Source organism: Ailuropoda melanoleuca, chromosome 1 (genome assembly GCF_002007445.2).
Source record: "Ailuropoda melanoleuca isolate Jingjing chromosome 1, ASM200744v2, whole genome shotgun sequence".
Lineage (NCBI taxonomy): Eukaryota > Metazoa > Chordata > Mammalia > Carnivora > Ursidae > Ailuropoda > Ailuropoda melanoleuca.
The window spans coordinates 200,832,881-200,855,486 of record NC_048218.1 but is presented as its reverse complement, the minus strand read 5'-3'; the positions used below and the strand labels follow the sequence as shown (position 1 = coordinate 200,855,486).

Here is a 22,606-nt window from a genome sequence, read left to right as displayed (position 1 = left end):
TGGCCTCTGTCCCAGCATCCTCTAGGTCTTAGGTCCGGGGTCACCACCTCCCCTGGGGTCTCCAGCCAGCCAGGAGGGGTTGCTTAGGATAGGAGGGTGGGCTGGAGGGAGTGGCTGCAGCCACAGGCCCTTCGCCTCACACACCACACCCTCCCCTAAATCCCGGCTGCTCCCCCTTCCCCACCTTCTGCAGGCTAATGAATCTTCCAGGGCGGAAGTCATTTCCTCTGTGTGTGGGCTGGGGATTGACAAACACCCCCCCTCCTCCCAGGACACACACACATACACACACATGCAGGGTTCCCTGCCACCTCCCCTTGTTCCCTTCCGGGCCCCTCTCTTCCACACAGATCCACCTTTGCCTTTGGGGCCTAAGAAAGGAAATGTACCCACTAAATACCTTGCTTGAAATGTACCCACTGAATACCTCAGCACAGATCATTCTCCATAAAACACAATTCAATATATACTCTACACCAAGCACTCTGATGGGGAGAAGGAAGATGTGATGTGCTTTAACCTCTTCCTGTGAGGGTCTGCCAATGGGGGCGACAGGCAGGTAAGGGGACAATGTTAATGCAGTCCTATCCTTCACACAGGGCATGACGAAGGGAGCTAGAGCGCAGCGGAGGCGGGACCAGCCCTGGCAGAGTGAGGGGGTACAGAGGGAAGACAAGAGACAATGTGATTTTGAGTTAAGCTTCAAGGGATGAGCTGGAGTGTGAGCCAGGTAATTCATGCGAGCCTCTTGCGGAAGTGGGGCAGGGTTGACATGGTTCTGAGAGCTGGGGTAAAGGACATGGCGCAGACCCTATTTCATCCCTACTCAGTTCAGCGGTGAGCAAGGGAGTTCGATGGAACTGTCTCTGGGAGGGACAGGGGATGAGGTCTATGGGATGGACTGTGGTCTATGGCTGTGCTGGTCCCACGGCGGGGCGGGGGGGATTTGCCCACAGGAAGGTAAGCTGGTTACTGAAAGGGCTCCAAGACACAAAAACAGCAACAGAAGAGAGGGATGAAGGACGAGGGGCAGAGGCTCTCACTGTGCATTTGCTGTGGGCCATGAGCCTCACGCAGCCTCAGCCCCTCACAAGGAGACTGCGCACCAGATGCTGTCAGCCTTTTACAGAGAGGCCGCTAGGGCCCAGAGAGGGCAGCTCCTTGCCTAAGGTCACATGCGTATGACTGTGCTCATTTTGTGGGCGGGGAAACTGCAGCTCGGAGGGGTGGCCTAATTTGCCCATGCTCAACTAGTAATTAGCAGAGTCTGACTTCCAACCCAAATGTATTTGGTCTCAAGGCCCGTGCTCCTTCCCCTACAAGATTCAGGGCCCTTGAAACAAGAGAGTCTAGCATTTCTACTAGAAAGTTATTTCCTGGATGTTTCCATTTCAAATACTCCCACCCAAGCAATGATAAAACATATGACTTGCATTCATGCAACACTGTGGGTAACATAAAGTCTCTTCCACCTATTATCTTCTCTAACCCCAAAGAGCAATCCTGTAGAGTAAATAGGGCAAGATTTCTATCCTCATTTTACAGATAAGGAAGCTGATTCTTGGAGAGATTGTAGTATTGAGGTCACAGATCTCACCAGTGCAGAATAGGACAATAATCCGAGCTTCTGGACCCCTGGAAAGACCTGTTCCCACAATGGCTCCCTTGCTCACCTATGCGGACAGACGGACAAATCTGTCTGGGTGGGAGGGGTGCCACCCTCTACACCCACCTGCAGCGTGCTCGGACACCAAGGGTAGAACACAGAGGCACCCAGGTGTGATGCTAGTTCATGGCACTTGCATACCTAGGTCAGTAAGCATTTTATTTTATTTTATTTTATTTATTTTTTTTTAAAGATTTTATTTTTATTTATTTGACAGAGATAGAGACAGCCAGCGAGAGAGGGAACACAAGCAGGGGGAGTGGGAGGAAGAAGCAGGCTCATAGCGGAGGAGCCTGATGGTGGGGCTCGATCCCATAACGCTGGGATCATGCCCTGAGCCGAAGGCAGGCGCTTAACCGCTGTGCCACCCAGGTGCCCCCAGTAAGCATTTTAATATATCCATCAGTTCCCCTCGACAATGGGCACACAACCTCCAATGACACGCTAGCACTTTCCACGTAGACTCCGACAGCTCTGACGTCTCCTGTACTCTGGTCTGTGTGTAAGGATTTTAGGCCCAGCCCTGACTATGTCATGGTTCTTGGACTTCCCTGTAGCTTGGGGACACATTAAAGTCAGCTCTTGGGAGTTGGGAACCTCAGCAAGGCCAGGAGAAGGGGGAGGGATCAGGGAGGGGACCCGGTGGCCTGAGAACCGTCCCCAGGGCACAGCATATGGATGGCAGTGCTGATTCTCCAGGGCCTATGAGCAGATCCCTATCAGAAGATTCCACCAAGTGCTACCATATGCGTACCAGTACCAGCCCCACTGCCATGCGCACAGGGTCCCACACACAGAGGGCACCAGGAGCGGGGAAGCCCATGCCTTGAGGGCTCATGTGGTCGGGGAGACACACAACCGCCAAGATCTTTGTATTTCCCAATTTCCTAGTATCTCTTGTTGTAGTGCCTGACCAATGACCTCAGGTCCTCCGTGCCTGGGTAGGTCTAGAATTGCCCAACAGTCTTCTGGAGAATGCTCTGTTTGGCTTCAGCCCCACCCTTGTACCTGCTGGCCCCCTGGCCCCTGCCTCTCCACCTTGCTCTCAGCCTCCCACCACGCCCTGCTCAGGTATCTGCCCCAGAACCTGCCTTGCCATGTGGGGAGCCCTCCCCTTCTCCTCGCTACAGTCCATCCAAGCCCAGCTTTGGAAAAAGGAGTCCCAGCTCCCGCCCAGGTCAGCCTCCCAGCGTCCTGTGCCCAAACCCCAGCCCATTTCGGCCTCCCCTGTCCTATTCCTTCCCAGCTGCTCCTTGAGTCCTCACCTGGGGCTCTCAGGAGGAAGCAGACTGCTTGCTCCCACCCTTCCCCTCCCAGTGTGCACGTGCCCGTCTGTATGCAGTGAACAATTGCCCCTACTTTGAGAACAAGTCTGGCTTTTTGCTTGTTTTTTGTGACGAAGGTGCTGGCGTGTCTGCGTGAACGCTTGAGCTAAATAAATAGAATTTGAAAGAGTTCTTATCATGGCCTGTTGCCCTTTCACTGAGTTTGTTGGGGTGGGGACAGAGGAAGAACAAGAAGTGCAGGAGGGGACGAGTCTGGGGGCAGATGGCTGATAACGGGCTGCCGCTGAGGGCTGCTGCGGAGAAGGCCATGGCTTCCAGTTCGAGCACATGCTTCTGGTTTGGGCTTTAAATAATAGTGATCCAATTTGCGATAATGGCTAGACCCTTTCTCTGGAGCCGCAAACCAATGCCGTTTACTCTAGGCCTAGTGGACCCACGGCTCCCCCTGCACACACCCTGAGCCCAGCGTGGGAAACACTGCCCAGAGTGCAGCAGAGTGGAGTGGACAGCCAGCCCCTTCCCACCCGGAGGGATGACCACAGCCTCATCTCTGGCTGTCAGTGCTCTGGGAATGGTCATGGTGGGGGAGCTCTACTCTCTTCCCACTTCGAACTTCAGGGGTCACGGGATCCTGCCATGTACAAGGCTAGAGGGTGATCAGAAGCCATATGGCCCCAAGTCCTGTCTGCCAACCTTCTCTCTCTCTTCTCTGCATGGTAGGGCATCTGCCTCAATGATGCCAAGGCAAAGACAGACACCTGAGAGATAGGAGGCTGCTCTGAGCTCCATGCCGTCCGCACCTAGAAGCTGAGGGGGCCATCTGGACGAGTGGAGTGTGGAAGGGAACAGGAAAACTTGAGAACTGAAGAGTCCTTGTTTTTGCAGATCGGGAAACTCAAAGGTAAGTGACTTGGCCAAGGACCGGTAGTGATTTCTGGCCCAATTGGGGTTGGAATGGAGCCATCCTGGTTACACATCTTGCTCCCTTTGACATCTTCCAGAAGCCAGCCTCATGGCACATTTGGCATATTTGGAAAGGTCTTTGGGGGCTGCACACCCTTCAGCCTCTTTCATGGTTGGCTGTAACACCCGCTGGAGAGGAGCCTCTAGGCTCCAGGTGAGGTGGGATGAAAGAGGGTGGGGCAAGTGGCTGAGCAGAGGGGTCCAGGTTTGGGAGGGAGAGACCTCAGGGTCTGGGGAGGAAGGAGCAGGAGGCTGGGACAGTGCCGCCAGCAGGAGGGCTGTGGGCTTTGATGCACTCCTGAACCCTGCCCTACCTCCCAAGGGGCTGGCCCAGGCCGTGGGCCACAGGAGTCCAGCCTGTGGAGGCCTCAGGAGAGGGTTAGGGGCAGCTCAGAGCTTGGCGGGGCTCCTTCTAAAGCTGCACCTTCCAGGTGGAGGTTTAGGAGACAAGATGCTCTGAGGAGGTGACGGAGGGGCTGCCAGCCCAGGGAGACCTCTCAAGGCTGACTCAGAAAATCTTCTATTCGAGGAGGGGTGGGTAGAGTGGCTGACAGTGGAGGGACATAGGCAGGGGTCAAGAAGGATGCTCCCCTAAGTCCCTCAGCCCACGTGCCCACCTGTGTCCTTTGGGCACATTCTGCAAAGGGGTCAGGGTCCAAGAGAATCAATGCCTGTGAATTTGAAAATCTACAGATGAGTAGGAGATGCCAGAACACAGACACACACAGACACACAGACACACACACACACACACACGGCTGCTCTAAGATCTTGCTATGACACATTGGTTCATCTGACATAAATACTCCGTGCTTAAAAACATGCCAAATACCACGCACGGGCCTATCTGAGGAGGTGGGGCAGCAGCGCCATGCCACTCCTCGCAGCCTCTGCCCTTCCTCCCGGGCCCCATTTCTGCCACCAGCTCAGCACCCCGGTCATGGTCTTCTGGGCCTTGACCAGATGTCTTCAAGCAAGCCGAGAGAAGCTGGAGCTCCTGCACAGTGAGCCCATGGTGGGAGTGCCTGACTGGCGCAGGCTGGAGCGTGCAGGAAATGAGGGCAAAGGGATGGAGCCACAGTTAGCAAGGGGACAAGGAAAGGGGGCTGGGGACAAAGGTCACATTTTGGGTGAAAGTACGTGACCATTCTGCAACTGTGTAGACCTCCTGACCTATGAAAGCCGAAGGAACTCAGGTGACTCTTCTTCGGTTGAAGTCACAGGATGTTTGAGTTGAAAAGGACCTTGGAGGGTCTCGAGCACAAACTGCCCCCCAGTGCCCAATCAGGCACTGGGTAGAGCCCAGCGCACCCGGCTGCCAGTCAGGCGGCTCAGCAGTGCACCCCCCGCAGCGTCCCCGGGCAGTGCTCAGCGCACACTTGTGTGTGTGTGGGTGTGTGTGTGTGCTCACGCGCCCCTGTGTTCACCCGCTGACCCGCCGCCCGCTCCCGTGCAGGCTTTATGAGCTGGCACACAGGGCTTGTGAACCCAGTGACTGGAACAAACTCCAAGCTGAGTGAGCAGCGGTTTTGACCTCGTTGCCCTGTGCTGACTCCATCCTCACAGCCTCTCGCCTGTTTTTCCTTTGTAGGCAGCCCTCGCACACTGCACACTGCACACCACACCGACAGAGTGAAGGAAACACCCTCCCAAAGGGCATGGGGAGCAGGGATGGGGTGATGCGGTCAGCTGGACAAGGAAACAGAGCAGAGATCAAAATAAGAAAAAGAAACCGAGGGTTCCAGAGAGATCACTCAGAGTCAGGGACACAGCTACACACATATCCCACATTACAGACCACCACACACACACTCCCCCACATCACATACCACACACACATGCATGCACACACATGCACACCTAACACACACGTGCACACAAACCCCACACATGCTAGCACACAGTCGAAGACCGAGGGAGCAGATACAATTGCAAAGAGAGCCAACGAGAGAGGAAAAACAGGGAAACACAATAGACATAGAACAAACAAACAGAGGGACAAAACCAGAAAAAAATGTATACCCTTTTTTGCCCTCAATCAGTGGCTCTCAGTGGAGAGTTGATTTTTGTCCCCCAAGAAATATCTGGCAATGTCTGAAGACATTTTTGGTCATCACGACCGAGGAAAGGGGATACTACTGTCACCCAGTGAGTGGCAGCCAACCATCCCGCAGTGCATGGGATGGACCCACACGAAAGAATTGCTTGTTTCAAAACAGCAGTAGTGCCCAGGCTGGCAAACCATGCCTGACATGCAGAAGTCAGCCGCAAGCAGCACCTGTGGCCACAGCCCTGCACATACTGATACACACATCCTCTCCCGGGCCACCTCCAGCCCCGCCAGTGTGGCCTTCACCGGGGGCCAGTCATACCCGGCTCGACCACTGCCCCTCTGCCAACTCTGGAGGACCTCAGCAGCTGTGCCCAGCCTCCCTGAGTTCCAGTCTCTCTCGCGCCCCCTCAGCCCCTGTACCGACAGACAGCCTCCTATAATTTGCGTACTCATCACGGATTGCAACCGAGTCCTCCCAAGTGAGGAGACGCTGCCCAGCATGGACTCCAGGTGGGCTGGGGAGCCAGGCAAGGCTCCTCAAGACAGGAGGAGCACCAGGGCATCCTCCCTGTCCCCTCAGAGCCAGCAACTCCTGGGAGGAACAGGGGTTGTGGCTTTCAGATGTGAGAGGACCTGTGTGAGCAGCGTCACCCAACCCGAGGCCCCCCTTCCTCATTGTCCAAACACACTATGTTGGGTCCAAGAACGGAGAGGACACCCCTCCCAGCCCTCCATGCCCATTTCCAATCTGTTCTCAGTTTCCCGTAAGTCATGGTGCCCCGTGCAAAGGCAGCACCAGGTGGAGGAAGTGGTGGAAGGAAAAGCAAGTTGGGAATGCCTGTCCTCCAGCAGCCTCCCTCCTCCACAGGACAAATACCGCCTTGCCTTATTCCCTTTCCCACCTGGGACTGAGCTGGGGTCTTTGCCTGGAGCCCAGCAGTAAAGAGAAGGTGGGCGGGTCAGCAGGCAGACACACACTGGTTTAATGGGCACAAAGGTCCTGGTTTGGGTCCCAGCACCTCCCCCCCACCCAACATGAACCCACTGAACCTTGGGTGGGTGGGGAAGGCAGCTAATCGAACTGCACTGTTTGCTCAGGGCTCTATGGCCTGGCCTCGGGCCCAACAGCAGGGACAGGAGTATGGCTTTCCCTCTAGATTGAGGGCGGCTCTTCTATACCCTGCCCACAGGGACACCCCACCCTGCCCCTTGGCTTCCCCCTCTCCCCTATACATACACATCCATGCACATGTGCACATACCACACACACACACTCTCTCTCTCTCTTTCTGTCTGTCTCTCTCTCTCCTGTGTCCTCCAGCTCTCTGAATCAGACACAGGTAGTAAAAAACAGATTCTGCAGCTAGGGAGTGACCCATCCATACCTGTGACTCTAAATGCCCAGACACGGAGGCCCCAGGCCATCAGGCCCCTGCTGTGCCATGGGACTTTGCATCAGCCAAGCTTTGGTCTCTTTCCAGGGGGAAGGTTGAACTAGCTGACCATGACAGCCCGTTGCTGTCAGAGGTCTGTGCGGCGGGACCAGGATGGGCCCCATTCTTCTCCGTGACTGTGCAAGCCACCATCCCTCCCTGGGCCTCCATCTACCCACTGGGATGTGGGAGTGGGTCTGAATCTGGCCACTGCCACAAATTGGCTATGCGACTCGGGGGATTTACTTTACCACTTTGGGCTTCGTTCTTCTTTTTTGCTTTTTAATCTGTAGAATGTGGACAATGATACCTGCCTTGCAAGTCTGATGTGAGTTCACGTGGGAACATTCAGCTGGGCCCAGCAGGCAACAGGGGGAGAACAGAGGCTACCTCCCCCAGAGGCTGCCAGAGAACATACCTGCAATACTAGAGGCATATTTATACTAAAAAAAATTCTTCATTGTTTATCTGAAATTCAAATTTAATTGGATGTCCTGTATTTTATCTGGTAACCCAATACATATATGCCGTGTTGGGGAGGGGTTCTGGAATACCAGGGTAGGGGTCTGTGAAGTCCAGGGGGCCAAATGCTGCCCACAGCTCCACTTTCTGCCCTGCCCCAGAGCTAAGAATGGATGATACATCTTTGAAGGGCTATCAAAACGAAACAAAACAAAGCACGTGTGTCAGAGACTATATGCCTCTATGTGGTTTGCCAAGCTTATATATTTACATACACTATCTGGCCCTTTATGGAAAAAGTTTGCCATCCCATGCTCTGTTTATATACTTATTCTGGGCCAGGCTAGAGATTAAACTGGAAGCCTGAAGGAAAGCTAAATCTCCAGGAGAAAAGGCCCAGAAAAGACCCTGGGACAGAGGTGGGCTACTCATTCCCCAGGGGGGCCCCTCAATCCAGAAGGCCCTCCTGGCTCCTCCCCTCCTCCCTCACACCTTCAGTCTCTCAGGCTGGTCTGACATGTCCAGGTCTTTCTATAAAAGGTTACCAGGTGTCCTGAAGTCCAAGGGAGGCCTCTCCACTCTTTGAAGGCCTCCCCTTCCTGGACTGGCCCAGGTGCAGGGAGAGAGCCCAGGTGGGGAAGGAGTTTCAGCAAGGCCACAGCTTGAAGGCAGGTCTGCTGGCCTGTCCCTTTAAATCTCAGGTAATTTGGGAGGCGGGAGGGAGTGTCCACACAGCTCCTGCTTGCTCCCAGGAGGAGCTCCTGAGGAGGAGCCAGCGGAGAGGGAGTCCCAGCTCTGCCCAGTGTAAGAACCTCAGAGCCCCCCCGCAGTCCGCTCTGGTGCCCCAGGGAGACTCCGCGGGACCCCGGGAGGCAGGAGACTAGGAGACGGGACCTCTCCAGCGAGAGGGCAGGCCGGCCCTTGGGAAGGCTGATGTAGCCCCACGGCTTCGTCCTGTCGGGGTCTGGCCTCGGCCTCAGCCCCCCAAGGAGCCGGCCCTACACTCTATGGGGTTGCCGCTGCCAAAGGAGAAGGGGCTCATTCTCTGCCTGTGGAGAAAATTCTGTAGGTGGTTCCAGAGACAGGAGCCGTGGGCTCAGAGCCGAGATGAGCAGAACCTGCAGCAGCAGAAGAGGTAAGCCTCGGTCTGCTTCCTCTGAACCCCCAGGCCTGCCCCTCACCCCCTCCCAGCTCCCCCTCTTCCCCCTCTCCTCCCCTTCCCCCCGACTTTCCCCCCTCACTCTCTCAGTCTTTGTTTGGCACCTCTATTTGAACAGACTGTGCCTCCAGGCCTGGCTCCTTGGGATTATTTTGTCTCAGAGGTCTTGGCCTGTGGGGCTAGTTCCCCAGGATGTCAGGTGGAAGGGGAGGGGGCTGGCACCCACACAGGTGTCCACTATCTTTAAGATCCAATTCAATTATGCAAGCCTCTTGTACTCCCTGGAAGGCCAGCCACCTTGCTGGGCCTTGGAAAGATTACGGCAACATGGAACCACCACCCCAGAGGTGCTGGTGGGTCAGGACAATGCCCGATATCTCTGCTCCCTGCCCCTAGAGCAGTCTTTCTTGCAGAAACATGTAACACATACATGTACGTGTGTGGGAGTGAATGAATGAGGCAGGAAGGAACTGCAGACACTAGTAACCTCAGAAGACAAAATGTGACCACAGTTATCATTCCTGTACGTTATCACCGTCATCAGCCATTGCCCAGGGCCCTGCTGAATGCCAGGCACTGGGGGTACACGGAGCCGAACAAAGCGGGGACCCAGCCCTGGAGTTCATGACTCTCTCCTGGGGAGAGGGGTGTGGGTGCCTGGCCACAATACCAGAGTGCTCACCACTCTCTCATTCAGCCTGAGGAATTTGAGAGGCTCTAAAGTTTGAGCCCCCGGGATATTGCACCTATTGCTTCCAGCCCCTGAAAACATCCCTAAACTCTGATGTCCAACCGCCGCCTCAGGAGGGAGAGGAGAAGAATGGGGAAAGCCTGAGACCGTCCCTGAAGGACATGGCCTGTCCAGACTCCATGGGCCTCCCCACCCAGGAGCTGGCACGCTAGCAGGGAGTGCTCCTGGCAGGGCGTTCCTGGGGTCCGTAACACGACAGATAATCCTTGTCGCTTCATAGAGGAAAGCCCAAGGATTTGGTATCTGAGGGCCTCTCTCCATCTCCGAGAGCAGAGGCCTGCCCACGCCTGACTGGGAGTGCCTGTGTTTCTTCTCCCTTTGCCCCAGGATTCTGGGCTGGGGGCGTGCTCCCTTCCGAGCTTTGGCTTCACTGACTCTCACACCAGCCGCCCACTTCTCTCCCCCCGGGCCTGGGAGAGTAGGGGCTGAGCGCATGTTTGGCTGATGACATCTTTAGGCACAGAATGGCACTGTTGTTGGAGAAGAGGCCATCCCTGGTTCCACTCCTCCCTTCCCACTCAGGACCCCGGGGCTGGGGGAGCCAGACAGAGCACAGAAAGGCCTGGGGCTTGGAAGGGGCAGTAGAGCTGCCCTGTGTGCCAACAAGGCAAAGACCCTGAAGGACCACAGCCTGGCTGCTTCCACTCGTCTCCTCTGCCCCTATTTCTTCTCCAGACCATCGAGTGGGCCTCCTCTAGCAGCCTTGGTCCAGGATGGCCTGATGTCGCCACTTGGTGGGATCCCTTCCTTTCCTGATCTCCCTGCCTGGTTCCACAGTTTCTTGGCCCTCTCCTTCCCCTCCAGAGCCTGGAGTATTGATTCCCCACTGGGTGGGCAATCCCAGGAAAGACACTGAAAGGACTGGAAAGGGAAGCGTCCTAGGCTGTGGAGTGAGCCGGCCTTAGGGAAGATCTGCAGGCAGCTAGGTAAATAGAGGACTGTGTAAGTGAGGACAGTACTGACGGGCGAGGAGGCGGGCTGATGGCAGAAAGCAGCAAACAACATAACGAGCACCTACCTCACCTACTATAACCCCAAACCTATGGGAGGCTGGGCCTGTTATCCCCCCGGGAACAAGGCAGGCCCAGAGTGAGCAAGGGATGACGTCAGAATTCATGCCAACAGCTCAGCGGGGGCCTCTGGGTGTGGTTGGGGGACAAGGGCCGGTGGAGCATGGTCCAGTGAGAGGGGAAGTCTTGCAGGTCTCTCTGGGATGATCAGGAACCCAGCACCCCTCCCCCTCTCTAGCAGGTGTATCTTGGGTCTTAGACTCGCTACTACCTCCGCTTAAATACACATTGTCGGACCCAAGCTGAACGATTCCCTTTCTCCCATTTCTTCCTCCTCTCCCCCTGGACCTTAAATTGTCTTATTTCCTGAGAGTCAATGTATTAACTACTTACCGATCATAAAGCACTCTGCTAGATTTGCAGAAAGTGAGCGTGACATCCCTGATCTCAAGGCGCTCATGTTCTTTCGGGCAAAATGCACCAATACGCATCTACTTGGGTGAAAGTGAGCTTGGGGAGTGTCCTCCCCAAGGGTATAAGCAAGGGTCACGGGAGCACAAAGGCGGATGCTGGGTATCCAATTCTGCCTGGTGTAGGGCATGCTGGCTAGCTCCCTGAGGCTCACACTCGACCCCATTGCTGGAACCTTCTCCCTCCCTCTAGACGGTGAGAAGGCTGTGATGATCACTGGAGGTTCTTCTCTGTTTGGATAGATACCTGTTTAAATACACATGAAGTGATGTGTCTGGAAAAGTAAGCTCTGGGCTCTCCAGTCTGTTGGGACTCCGTGGCTCAGTAAATACAGGCGGACGCATACTTGCAGGCACATGGGCTAGGGCTGCAGCAGTGAGAAGCGCGGCCCGGCTCCAAGTCTGCAAATAACCACTTTCCCCCGAGCTTTGGTTTCCTCATCCCGTCGCCAAGAACGCAAGCTGGGGGGAAATGGCCCGTGAGTGGCCAGTGCATGCCTCCTCTCCACACGGGACTGCTCTTTCCTGCATCTGTGGTCATGGTTCTGGGCTGACCCCCTCCCCACCCACCCCAAGAAAGGTTGGAAAGAGCCATAAAACTAGAAGAACCACATAATTGACGGTGAGAGCCCCAGGCTAGGTTCTTGGCCAAGCATTCTGCTTTTAACTCTGCGTGATCTCCTTGCAAGGATTTGGTTGTGCTGCCTCAGTTTCCTTTTCTGAAAAATGAAAGAATCATTCAGCCTGTGTCACAGGGCTGTAAGGAGCAAGAGGGATAATAAGGGGGATGCTGCTTTGGAAGCTGAAAAGCACATTTAACAAATGGGATTTACTGTGATGAAAACAACCACGGTAGTCAAAAGGCAACACCCGATGTTGGCAGGAGTTCGAGGGGCTGGGCACCACCTCCTCTCAGAGCTGTAACCACCCGTGAACCTGTACACTGAGGTCCCACACTGTGTGTGCCCTCCCCTTCCCAACTGGCACACGTGTTTGAGGGGGTGCCTGTGGAGAAACCAGTGGGACCCACGCCCATGGACACAGCCCCCATGCCTCTCAGCCCTTCCCAAAGCCTGATCAACCCAGAGAACAGGGACAGAGAAATGGGCGAAGGGAGACCCAGTCCCAGCTCTGCCTCTGACTTGTTTAGACAGGTCACCTCGGGACTCCTTTTGTCCATCTGGGATGTGAACAGATAGACCAGGTTTCTAGCAACTTCCTAGCTCTCAAATTCTGATTTGAATTCTCCTCCCAGGCACTTTGGATTCTATCTTATTTCCAGCAACCAAATAGAAAACTTTGCTTGTGTGCACATAGACATGTACACATCCGTAAGAAGAAGGAGGAGAGGAGAGGACGGAGTGCAGGGAACAGGGAGAAAGGAAGGGAGAGACGCTCCTGTGGTGGCCCAGAGGGAACTTCAGGGGGAAGATCAGGGATTTGTGTCCTGTGGAAAAAATGAGGGTTTGTAATACAATTTTCACCAGTCTAACATTAAACTAAACCATTCAATTTTATAATTAATGTCAGGCAAAATAAAACATTCTACATCCTGAAAACAGCTTCCACACTGCTATAATTTCAGATTTTCTCTGTAATTTCTTTTTGCTACTTAATCAGTGAGTGCTTAAAAAGCTTTACCTTTTCATTTCTCTCTTAGTTAAATATTTAACGATTTGTAAGAAAACACATAGAGGGAATTTCTCATTCTTTTTAATGGGAAGAATCCTCCTTTTAAAAAGATTGTTTTGAATAATTCTACCTGTAGCTCAGACTTTCCCTACCTTGGCAGGAGGGACATGCTGGAGAGAATAATTTTTGTTACAGGAGACTGCCCCATGTAAGATGCTTTTTTTTTTTTTTTAAGATTTTATTTACTTATTTGACAGAGACAGCCAGCGAGAGAGGGAGCACAAGCACGGGGAGTGAGAGAGGAAGAAGCAGGCTCCTAGCAGAGGAGCCTGATGTGGGGCTCGATCCCAGAATGCCGGGATCACGCCCTGAGCTGAAGGCAGACGCTTAACGACTGTGCCACCCAGGTGCAGATGCTTCTTAATAGCATCCCTGCCCTCTATCCACCAGATGCCAGGAGCACCCCTCCGCCCCTCCCCCATTGTGACAACCAAAAATGTCCCTAGACTGTGCCAAATTCCTTGGGGAGGGGAAAGGGGCTCACCCCTGGTTGAGAGCCACAGGTCTAAACCACTGTTTGTGAATAAGAGATTCTGGCAGTAATGTTAAGTATTCTACTAAATGAAGTAAAATTTTCCCCTGGAAAGGAATGAGTATAATTTAAGCTTTCAAACCAGAACATATTTTTATCAGTATCTCCTCCTCTCCTGCCCTGGGTGTGTGGGGCAGAGACCTGGTGAAGATACATAGATTTTGCTCCAGATCTAAACTTCTGTGCTGGGTTGCTGTGGTAGAAACCACTCGTATCTCAGGCACGGGAATCTTTGGATGGGTCTGCTCTTGACCCTTTTTTATGGGTCCCTAGAATAGTCAGGTTTTGGGGGGTCAGCCCGATCGCCAAGAACGCGACCGAGGGCTTTCTCTGCTGTCCCCTTGTGGCCGTCTGATGCCATTGCAAGTAATTGCTCTGATCCCCTCAGAACCATTCTTAGGCTACCCCCTTTTTTGCTGGATTCTGGAGTTTGCCACCCAGGAGAGACCAGTTCTCTACACACTTTGCTGGGTTGGGTCATAAGCTGACTCTTCACCCAGACTGTAGTCTGACTGGGGTTGCCTGATAAAGTATGGGACACGGAATTAAATCTGAATTTCATATAAATGATGGATAAGCATGTCCCAAACAGCACATGGGACATAGTTCTATTAAAAAATGATTGCTTGTATATCTAAAATGAAAATATAACAGAGCATCCTGCATTTTTATTTGGCAAGCCCAGATGGACAGTAACTCCTTGTTCCCCAGGCCGCTAGGGCAGTCCGCAAGGCAAGAAAAAGAGCACAGAGGAATGGAGGTTTGTGGGGAACATTTGTGGGCTTTGGAGATGTGTAGGGACCAAAAGGGGTGTCTATAGGCTGGCCCCCAACTAGCGTCCCCACTCATATCTTAGGGAGCAGGGAGCAGAATTCTGCACTTGGGTAAGCAGGCCCCTTGGATCCATTTCTAACTTTGCCATTAACTTTAGTCCAAATAGGGCATAAAGCCAGGAGCTAATTGAAGGAGGGAAAAGAAAGGATATAAATATGAGAAAGTGACTGACCTCTGCCCTTAAGGACCCCTAATATAGAGGAAGAGACAGTATAATCACAACACACAGCGAAAGATGCAAAAATAAAGGGCCAGAGGTTAGTGTGGAAAACTTCCTGGGGAGGGTGTGTGTGTGTGTGTGTGTGTGTGTGTGTGTGTGTGTGTATTACGGAATAGAGCTGGCTTGAGAATATTTATAGAGGAGGGGTTTGGGCAAATTGTTGGAAAGGCGGCAGTGGCGAAGGGGGTGTAGAAAATTTGCTTTGCAGCTGTGTTTGTATATCAAGCATACTGGTTTTTACTTAGATTATATGTTTGCCTAAGGTTGGCTTCGGGGGTGGCCAATGAAGATAATAAGGAGGGGCAGTAAGGCCAAACTACCTTCTGGCACTGCTACAAATTCATTCATTCTGCAGATAGTGGGAGAGTGTCTACCACTGGCGGAGCACGTCCCTAGGCACTGGGGTCACAGGACAGACGATGGACAGGGTGAGGTGAGGCGCTGGGTTCCAGGTGGAAGGAGCATGTGGCTCAGGCGTCGGGAGAATAGGGCGTTCTGGGGCAGTGAGGCCACAGCATCGGGTATAAGGAATGAATGGGAGGGGGAGAGAATGGAAAGGCCGGTGCACAGAGGCTAGAAAGGATCTCTGTGTTCCTTTTCTGTGGGCATTTAAGGGTGGGCTTTTCAAAGCCATGATGGTACTGCCATTCAGAGGGGGCACATTGGCAGGACAGAGAAAAATGGATTGGGAGTAAATAGGGCATAGGGAAACTAGTTGGAGTATTTTGTTAATGAGGGGCAGAATAGAGAATGAAGACATGAACTGATGAGGGTCAGCAGGGATGAGGAGGTAGGGATTGGGTGGGGAGAGAACACTGAATGTCGAAGTGACAGGGCCTGGCAGCTGCCCATGTGGCCTGGGGGGTGGGGAGCTGGGGCGCACATTTGGGGAGATGTGTGTGAGTCTTGTGCTCATTCCTCCTCTCCTGACCTCCCCACCCCCCATCCTAGCTCTTGGAGTTGATTTCCTGCCACCAGTCCTTCAGAGTGTGAGCTCCCATTCACATAGTGGGCCATCTATGGCTAAATGGTGTTATTTCATTTAGCTCCCATGGAAAGACCATGGCTTTGGGCCAAGAGAGCAATTGAATAAAGGGGGCCCAATGGGTCTTAGTTGGGCTAAGCTGTGATTAGAATCTAGGTTTTTAGTTCACTGTAGGAATAAAGTTCAAGAGAGGATCTGGTGAGTCAGGGAAGACAATTTTTTTTTCCCTAAAACAAGTGAGAAGCAGACAGGAAGTAGGAAGAGAGTATACTCTGACTTAGGGGTCAGAACAAAAAGGATCCACTGTTGCTCTCTGATGAAGTTCTGAGGATGCTGTCGTCAGGAGGAAAGTGCGGGGATCTAAGGGCTTTGCTGAGAAGGTCTAGAAAGGAGAGCATCGCACCCCTGGAGGAAATCGGCTAGCCTCTACATGTTGACTTCCTTCACAAATATGAGGGAGGAACTCCTTGTACCCTCAGTCCATGAAAACAAGGCTTATCTTGGGGGGTAATCACAGGGCACTTAGTGAAGCTAGACAGGGTTTTCCAGAGGTCAGTAGGTCAGGAGGTGAATGAGTACTTCAGTAAAACTCCTCCCCTCCATGCTCAATACGCACAGATAACACATTCATCCGCATTCTGGTTCCAGCACCCAGGGGATAGAAAACCAGTACTGATGCTCTCCTCTACAAGCCGAAAGGGGGAAAAGTTGGTTTGGGTTAACTAACTGGTCAAGAAAAAAATCAGACAGCCCTTTGCACCCGATGGCCTCACTTCCCCGCATCAAGTTCAATGCCCCTGCGGTACACGTGTTTGTATGTGAGGGAGCCAAGACATCACCCTCACCGTAAAACTGGGTATGCTCACCGTTGCCACCTTTCTGATCCTATTCCCTTGTAGGATCTGGGAGTCTCCTCTCCTTCTAGCTGCCAAGGAGAACAATGTCCAGGCTCTTAGCAAGCTACTCAAATATGAGGCCTGTGAGGTGCACCAGAGAGGTAAGAGAGTCCTCAGCACCTGTCAGACCCATACACGGCTCCCAGTATAGCCCAGGACCTTCTGCTGTGGGTCACTAAGTCCCTATTGTCCCTATCCCCCTGCTCCATAGAACCCACGTGACTCTTCTTTCTGTCAATGCCAGGAGCCATGGGGGAGACGGCACTGCACATAGCAGCCCTCTATGACAACCTGGAGGCCGCCATGGTGCTGATGGAGGCCGCCCCTGAGCTGGTCTTCGAGCCCATGACATCTGAGCTGTATGAGGGTGAGGGGTCAAGGGGCCCAGGATGGAGGGAAGGGGTGATATTTCAAGTCAGTCTCTGTGGTGGATAATCTGGGGAAACCAAAGAAGGAGTTAGAGACCCCTAGTTTTTGTGCTTCTCTCCATCTCCCTTTTTTCTCATCATCTTCACTGCACACCATTAGCGCACCAGCCCCCTGAAATGCAAGGGGCCTAGAGTAAGAAAAGAAGCAGCAGCTGGCTTCCCTGGAGACCCTGCCAGCCAGGGGCTCCTCCCCCCACTCCACCTTGGGCTGCCCTGGTGAGGAGGACAGGGTGTAGCTATGGGAGGGACCCCTGCAGGATTCTGGGGACAGACCCCATGACTGAGAGCTCTCTCTGGGCCAGGTCAGACTGCACTGCACATAGCCATCGTGAACCAGAACGTGAATGGTGCGAGCCCTGCTCGCCCACGGGGCCAGCGTCTCTGCAAGAGCTACGGGCACAGCTTTCCGCCGCAGCCCCCGCAACCTCATCTACTTTGGTGGGAGCAGGGCCAGGGCTGGGAGGAAGGGGGCGTGGGGAGGTGGGCAAGAGCAGAGGGAGGGGGGAGCTGAGGAGGACTCCAGCCCTGGGAAGGCTGGAGGGGTCAGGCCTTAGAGGGCTTAAGCCCCATGGCCCTTGCTCCATCCCTGCCTCTGATTCTGCTGACAAGCGTCAGCAAGCCCGGAGCTGAGATGTGGGGGGAAGGAGGCAGTCACTCCGGGACACAGCCCGTCCCATCGGGCACTCATGCCACGGAGCCCTCTGCGTCCACAGGGGAGCACCCTTTGTCTTTCGCTGCCTGCGTGGGCAGCGAGGAGATCGTGAGGCTGCTCATTGAGCATGGAGCTGACATCCGGGCCCAGGACTCCCTGGGTAAGAGCTGGGCTCAGGAGGGGAGCGGGGACACTGGGGGCCATGAGGGCAGGGGCCCGGACAGCCCTGAGGCCCGCCCCAGGGTGGGCAGGGGAAGAGCAGGGCCTTCGGTGCAATGGCCATGGGACAGCCGTGTCCCCCCGCAGGGAACACCGTGCTGCACGTCCTCATCCTCCAGCCCAACAAGACCTTCGCCTGCCAGATGTACAACCTGCTGCTGTCCTACGATGGGCGCGGGGACCACCTGCAGCCCCTGGACCTCGTGCCCAACCACCAGGGTCTCACCCCCTTCAAGCTGGCCGGAGTGGAGGGCAACACTGTGGTGAGGGGCGCTCCCCTGGCCCTCTGGCCTCCTTCTAAAGACCCTGCTTCCCCAGCTCCCCGGCGGGCCGGGTGGCAGTCCCTTACTCCGTACCCATCGCTCAACGCTCAGCCTCAGGCCTCCCTGATCCGGAGCCTGGAGAACGGCACTCTAGAATATCTGCTCCGGTGACCCGAAGTGCTGTTCCCTTGGCCTGTCCTCTTCTTTCTATCTTTAGAGAGTTTGTGGGAAAGAGAGAGAAGCAGAAACAAAAGGAGGTTCACGCAACAGAGGCGTGGGGATGGCTGAGTGCCCTTCAGGGCCGGGGAGCGGGCAGCAGCCCTGCTGGGTGGCGTGGTGCCCGTGGCCCGCTTCTCCCACGGACCCTCGGCCTCACCGCTGTGTCCTCGCAGATGTTCCAGCACCTGATGCAGAAACGGAAGCACATCCAGTGGACGTACGGGCCGCTGACCTCCACCCTCTATGACCTCACGGAGATCGACTCCTCGGGCGATGGCGAGGAGCAGTCTCTGCTGGAGCTCATCGTCACCACCAAGAAGCGGGAGGTGTGGGTCGCTGGGTGGGACAGCAGCCGGGGAGGGAGGCCGGGGTCTCCAAGCTGTGTGCTCGAATTTCTTTCTGCCGAAGGCTCGCCAGATCCTGGACCAGACGCCCGTGAAGGAGCTGGTGAGCCTGAAGTGGAAACGCTATGGGCGGCCGTACTTCTGCGTGCTGGGCGCCCTCTACCTGCTGTACATCGTCTGCGTTACCATGTGCTGCGTCTACCGCCCCCTCAAGCCCAGGACCAATAACCACACGGGGCCCCGTGACAACAGGCTCCTGCAGCAGAAGCTGCTCCAGGTGACGCTGGGGAGCCTCGGACCTTCAGGGCGGGGTTCAGCTCTGTGCCCTTTCTCACACCTGCACCACGGTCCCGCTGGACGGCCCCTCACCTCCCTGTGCACAGCTGCAAACACGTAGGCGCAGACGCAACACGCAGCACAGGTGCAGACTCGGCTGCGTTCCAACAGCAGCGTCTGAGATGGCCAAACCTAGCGGGTTATAAAGAATCTGACGGGCCGGGGACCCCACACACACGGGACACTGACTTGTGTCCGGGGGCGGCAGCGCGGGGGTATGGAAGCCCTGAGTGTTCTGACCCTGGGTCCCCCTCAGGAGGCCTACGTGACCCCCGAGGATGACATCCGCCTGGTGGGGGAGCTGGTGAGCGTCATCGGAGCTGTGATCATTCTGCTGGCGGAGGTGAGGCGTGGGCAGGATATGGGAGGAGGCTGCTTGCCCCAGGGATCCAGCCTGAGCCCCAGACTACAAGTGCCTTTGTGTCTTCCTGGCCCCTCTCCAGATTCCAGACATCTTCAGGGTGGGGGTCACTCGCTTCTTTGGACAGACCATCCTTGGGGGGCCGTTTCACGTCCTCATGTGAGTCTCCTTTCTCTCCCCCGATCCCTTCCCTCACTCTCTGGATTCCTGACCCCTGGACAATCCCCAGAAGAAATTAACTCCAGAGATCCTTCTCCAGGGATGTGTGTGGCCCTGTGCATTGAGCTTGTGAAGGCCAAACCGAGTGTGTGGGTGTTGCCTCCCTCAGTCGCTCTTGCTCTGGCATCCCCAAGATAATCCCAGTCTCCTCTCACACGCCCCTCTGTCCCCACCCCCAGCATCACCTATGCCTGCATGGTGCTGGTGACCATGGTGATGCGGCTCACGAACACCAATGGGGAGGTGGTGCCCATGTCCTTCGCGCTGGTGCTGGGCTGGTGCAATGTCATGTACTTCGCCCGAGGATTCCAGATGTTGGGCCCTTTCACCATCATGATCCAGAAGGTCTGTGCCACCCCCGAGCTTTCTAGAGAGAGGTCCTAGAGCAGGCGCTACTGCAAACATGTTCACGAAGGGCCAGATAACAGACTCGCAGGCTTTGCGAGCCACGGATGCCTCCACTGCATATTCTTCTCTTTTCCTCCTTCTTTTTGTTCTCCAAATCCTTTAAAAATGTAAAAACCATTCTTAGTTCAAGGGCCAGACCCAAAAGGCCAAATAGATTTGGCATGAAGCCATAGTGTCTAGCCCCTGGAGGGTGGAGCTGCTGGGCTTCACTGGGCTGGACGTGTGAGAGGCTGCAAGGGGCACCTGCTCATTTTCCTTCCCCTCCTCCCTTTAGATGATTTTTGGCGACCTGATGCGGTTCTGCTGGCTGATGGCCGTGGTCATCCTGGGCTTTGCCTCAGGTAAATCACCTGTCTGGCACGGGGCCCTGGCAGGGAGAGGTTGGAGGAGCCCAGAGAGCCCAGAATGGCTGTGGATAAACCTGGGGGGAGGTGGGAGGGAAGGCCAAGACACGAGGCTGTAATGTCTGAGGATGGAACGTCTCTCGGAGGTGAGACAAAACTGGGAGTGTTATGGAGGCGTGGCTCTTGGGATCAGGATAAGCCATCCTGAGAATAGGGGACTATCAGAACCCAAAGTACAGAGCCACGGAGGGCCGGATGGGGATGCTGGAGATGAGGGAAGCGGGTCTGAACTGGGCAGCAAAGAGCTGGCCGTGGTCCAGTCCCGTATGTGGTCGCCATGGTAACTCTCCATCCCCTTGGGTGGAGCAGCGTTCTATATCATCTTCCAGACGGAGGACCCCGACGAGCTGGGCCACTTCTACGACTACTCCATGGCACTGTTCAGCACCTTCGAGCTGTTCCTCACCGTCATCGACGGGCCCGCCAACTACGACGTGGACCTGCCCTTCATGTACAGCATCACCTACGCGGCCTTCGCCATCATCGCCACGCTGCTCATGCTTAACCTCCTCATCGCCATGATGGGCGACACTCACTGGCGGGTGGCCCACGAGCGGGACGAGCTCTGGAGGGCGCAGGTGAGCCCCCTGGTGGCTGGGAGGGTTCGCGCAGGCGCTTCCCCCCGCGCCGCGGACGGGCTGAGCTCACGTAGAAGCAGGTATTTTGACGCGGCGCAGGTGTAGGGGGTCACTGTGCGGGACACGGGACAATGCAGAGTGTCCGGAAGCGCTGGCTGGTGCTACCACGGAGCAGCATTTGCTTGGCTGGAAGAACTCCTCGTAGTTTTCTCAAAATTGAAAACCTCAGGCTTTTCTAGAAGAGTCCACAAGAAATCAACCAACAAGAGATAAAACTAACGGTGACTGAAAGTGCATTTAGTAAATTAGTCTGTAAAACCTGACCCAGAAAAACTGGACAGGTTTTTTAAAAATGCGACCAAAACTTCGCAGGGAGGCAGAAGTCCTTGTCAGCCGGATCGTCCTGATGGAGCCAGAAGACCGTTCAGTGAATCCAATCATTTGAAAATACGCTTAGAAAATGATTTCTCTCAACAGAATTAAAAATGAAAACCCCCCACATTGAATGGCACTTAGCTGTGCTGTGTAGAAAACGGAGTTAAAAGGCCCTAAATTGGCTAAATGGGGTTTGCTCAGGAAAATATGTTTTCCATGCAAATGTCTTGATATGAGATTTCTCAGTAGGATATTAGCATTTTTAAATGGCCTTTATGTCTGTAGGGTCAAAATATCCTGCGGCCCCGAGGATCCCTTTCTGTTTGCTTTGCTCTCCTTGCTGTCTCCTTGGCGCGAGGTCTCACAACCTCCTGCAGGGTCAGCATGGTTATCAGGCCACAGGGCAGAAAGTTGCGGGGCTCATGTCCCATTGACTCTCTCCCACAGAAGAGGGTCAACCAAGCTGACATCACCACCACTACCCAGCTCGGGGGTGTCGTTTGTCGCTTCTTGGAGACCATGAGCTCCTGCATTTCCTAGCTATCACTAAACTGTCCCTCCTCTGCCCAGCACCCTCTCCTCTCCCCACCCTTCTCTCTCTCACTCTGCACCCAACCTCTGACGGCCCCTTCTGTCCGCACACACAGGTGGTGGCCACCACGGTGATGCTGGAGCGAAAGCTGCCTCGCTGCCTGTGGCCTCGTTCGGGGATCTGCGGGCGCGAGTATGGGCTGGGGGACTGCTGGTTCCTGCGGTGAGTGACCGGTGTGGGGCCGGGCGCCCCCTGCTCGGACGACCTCCTGCTCCCAGCGGCCCTGTGCAGGCTGCGAGCTCCCTGGGCCCCTTGCCTGTTGACCTGACGTCCCTGCACTGGATCCCCATTGCTAAGGGAGGGGCCCCACGAGCTGCTCGGGGCTGCAGCCCAGAGGCTGGAACCCCCTGTGCCCACACCAGCCTCACACTAGGAGAAGGGCCAGTCACAGCAGGGGGGATGAGCACAGGACACAGGCTGGGTCCGGGAGCAGCGCTTCCATCCACGGCTGCCTCTCATAGCCGGCCTCCTTCTCCACAGGGTGGAGGACAGACAGGATCTCAACAGGCAGCGAGTGCAGCGCTACGCGCAGGCCTTCCACAGCCAGGGCTCCGAGGACGTGGATAAAGCCTCAGAAAAACTGCAGCTGGGCAGCCCCTTGGGCCCCCACCTGTCCCTCCCTACCCCCTCAGTGTCTCGAAGTACCTCCCGCAGCAGCACCAACTGGGAGAGGCTCCGGCAGGGCACCCTGAGGAGGGACCTGAGGGGGCTGACCAACAGGGCTCTGGAAGATGGGGAAGGCTGGGAATATCAGATCTGAGCGTGCTCTGCCCCGGCCACGGCTCTCTGCCTGGGG

At 55.0% G+C, this 22,606-nt stretch overlaps 1 protein-coding gene across 1 annotated transcript; it reads left to right on the top strand.

Moving 5' to 3' along the window:
• Positions 1-8,492: 8,492 nt before the first annotated feature.
• Positions 8,493-22,570, top strand: TRPV6 (transient receptor potential cation channel subfamily V member 6). The gene is given in 16 exon segments (XM_002924161.4): positions 8,493-8,998; positions 16,416-16,513; positions 16,657-16,779; positions 17,143-17,185; positions 17,187-17,278; positions 17,554-17,652; positions 17,799-17,974; positions 18,367-18,519; positions 18,602-18,814; positions 19,130-19,216; positions 19,317-19,393; positions 19,633-19,798; positions 20,136-20,202; positions 20,575-20,843; positions 21,866-21,972; positions 22,291-22,570. Coding segments are annotated over 16 exon segments (2,178 nt in total). The 5' UTR covers positions 8,493-8,870.
• The last annotated feature ends 36 nt before the right edge of the window (positions 22,571-22,606 follow it).